The following is a 1,453-nucleotide window of genomic DNA, read 5'->3' as shown; positions in this document are numbered from 1 at the left end:
TCACGCGTTCCACTGAAAACCCGCCAAATAAACCATCATTGCTTGATGGCATGTGTTCACTGTGCTGCTGGGATTTCCTAACTCCAAACGAACGCGCAATTTGTATCATTCGATCAGTCACTTAGTCGATAAAATTACTAACAATAAAATGTACACGTCGCTAACAAAAAATTAAAAAAATAAAAATAGAATCTAAGCACACTTGAAGACAAAGTAATCTGACCTGTTTTTCAGACTCGCGATGTCCGTGTACGAGACTCCGTCGGTAGCGTGCAGAGCTGCGCGTGAGTCGCACGAGATTGTAGTTGAAGCGACCAATCAGAAAACAGGGCAGGAACTCACCCAGCAACAGGCGGAGCCAGGTGTAGACGTAGTTATGAGCCACCTCCAGCGATTGGTCCTTCAAGCGCAGCGAGCACGTGTCGATGACGTCAAGTCCATGTGACGTCAACACTTCCTTGGAGAGGACCTTGACGGGTTTTAACGTGAAGAAAGCGGCCTGCAAAGCGTGGAGAATTCCGGCGGTGATAGAGCAGATGAAAACTACAACCATCGCTCCTTTCACGGAACACAGGACATTAGTAAATTTGGCTGTACATTTCACACAGGCATGTTTGGTTGTGCGACTCCGGGACACCCCGAGGTGGCGCTGGAGAGCCAACATGGCGGCTAGCCACAGAGAAGCCGTGTGCGTGACGGTGGGCAGGAGTTTGGACACGTACCAGTACACCCGGCACCACGCCATATTCGGGTAGCTCTCATGTCCATCCAGCACATACCCGTACACAAGAAACGGCAACTGTAAACCTCCAGTCAAACTATCTAGAACCGCCATCCCACCAAGAAACACAGCGGTCGCCGTGCGCATGCGCTGACGCACAAGCATCGCCACCAAGCCACCGTTGAGAACGAGGCTGAGGACGATGAGAATAGGGGAAATAACTCCGTAGAGCGGAACAGCCAGCCCGGGCGGAGAGATGCGGTCTATATCTAACGGCTGCCCCCTGTCATACAATAGAGCAGCGACTTTCGTCACGTTGACACAGGCGGCTGAAAGTACAGGGTAAAAACTTGCCAGGAGGGTCTGGTTGTCGGTCCACCCCAGCAACGCGGTGGTCTTAGCCATGCAGGTGTTGAAGACCTGGTTCTGGTCCTCCTGACGTAGCCCCGAGGGCTGGTAGGTGTGAAGGTCGTACAGCGTCATTGTGCTGGCTGTCCTGTCGAGGCTGGTACTGTGGTGTTACGCCTCTTCTTCTGATGAGGGAATTGAGATATAACGTCCTCTGAGCAGCATTGGCTAATACGGGGTGTGTTTGCATAATACACTTCAAAGTAAATGACTGCTTTGTCTGAATAGAGAATTACGATTTAACTGGCTGGTAGGTGTGAAGGTCTTACAGCGACCTTTTGATGGCAGTCCTGTCGATGCTGCTACAATGTAATTACGCATCGG

The 1,453-nt window shown here is 51.1% G+C and overlaps 1 protein-coding gene across 1 annotated transcript; it reads right to left on the bottom strand.

Annotated features, from left to right (window-relative positions):
- LOC138965527 (sex peptide receptor-like) lies at positions 1-1,204 on the bottom strand. Its single transcript, XM_070337710.1, has 2 exons — positions 224-1,204; positions 1-12 (listed from the first exon to the last, which is right to left on the bottom strand). The coding sequence occupies exons 1-2, from the start codon at positions 1,202-1,204 to the stop codon at positions 1-3; spliced, it is 993 nt and encodes a 330-aa protein (XP_070193811.1).
- Between the last annotated feature and the right edge of the window lie 249 nt (positions 1,205-1,453).

The sequence above is a fragment of the Littorina saxatilis genome, linkage group LG4 (assembly GCF_037325665.1).
Source record: "Littorina saxatilis isolate snail1 linkage group LG4, US_GU_Lsax_2.0, whole genome shotgun sequence".
Taxonomy (NCBI): domain Eukaryota; kingdom Metazoa; phylum Mollusca; class Gastropoda; order Littorinimorpha; family Littorinidae; genus Littorina; species Littorina saxatilis.
Note: the sequence above shows the minus strand (reverse complement) of the source record. Positions and strands in the feature narration are given on the sequence as shown.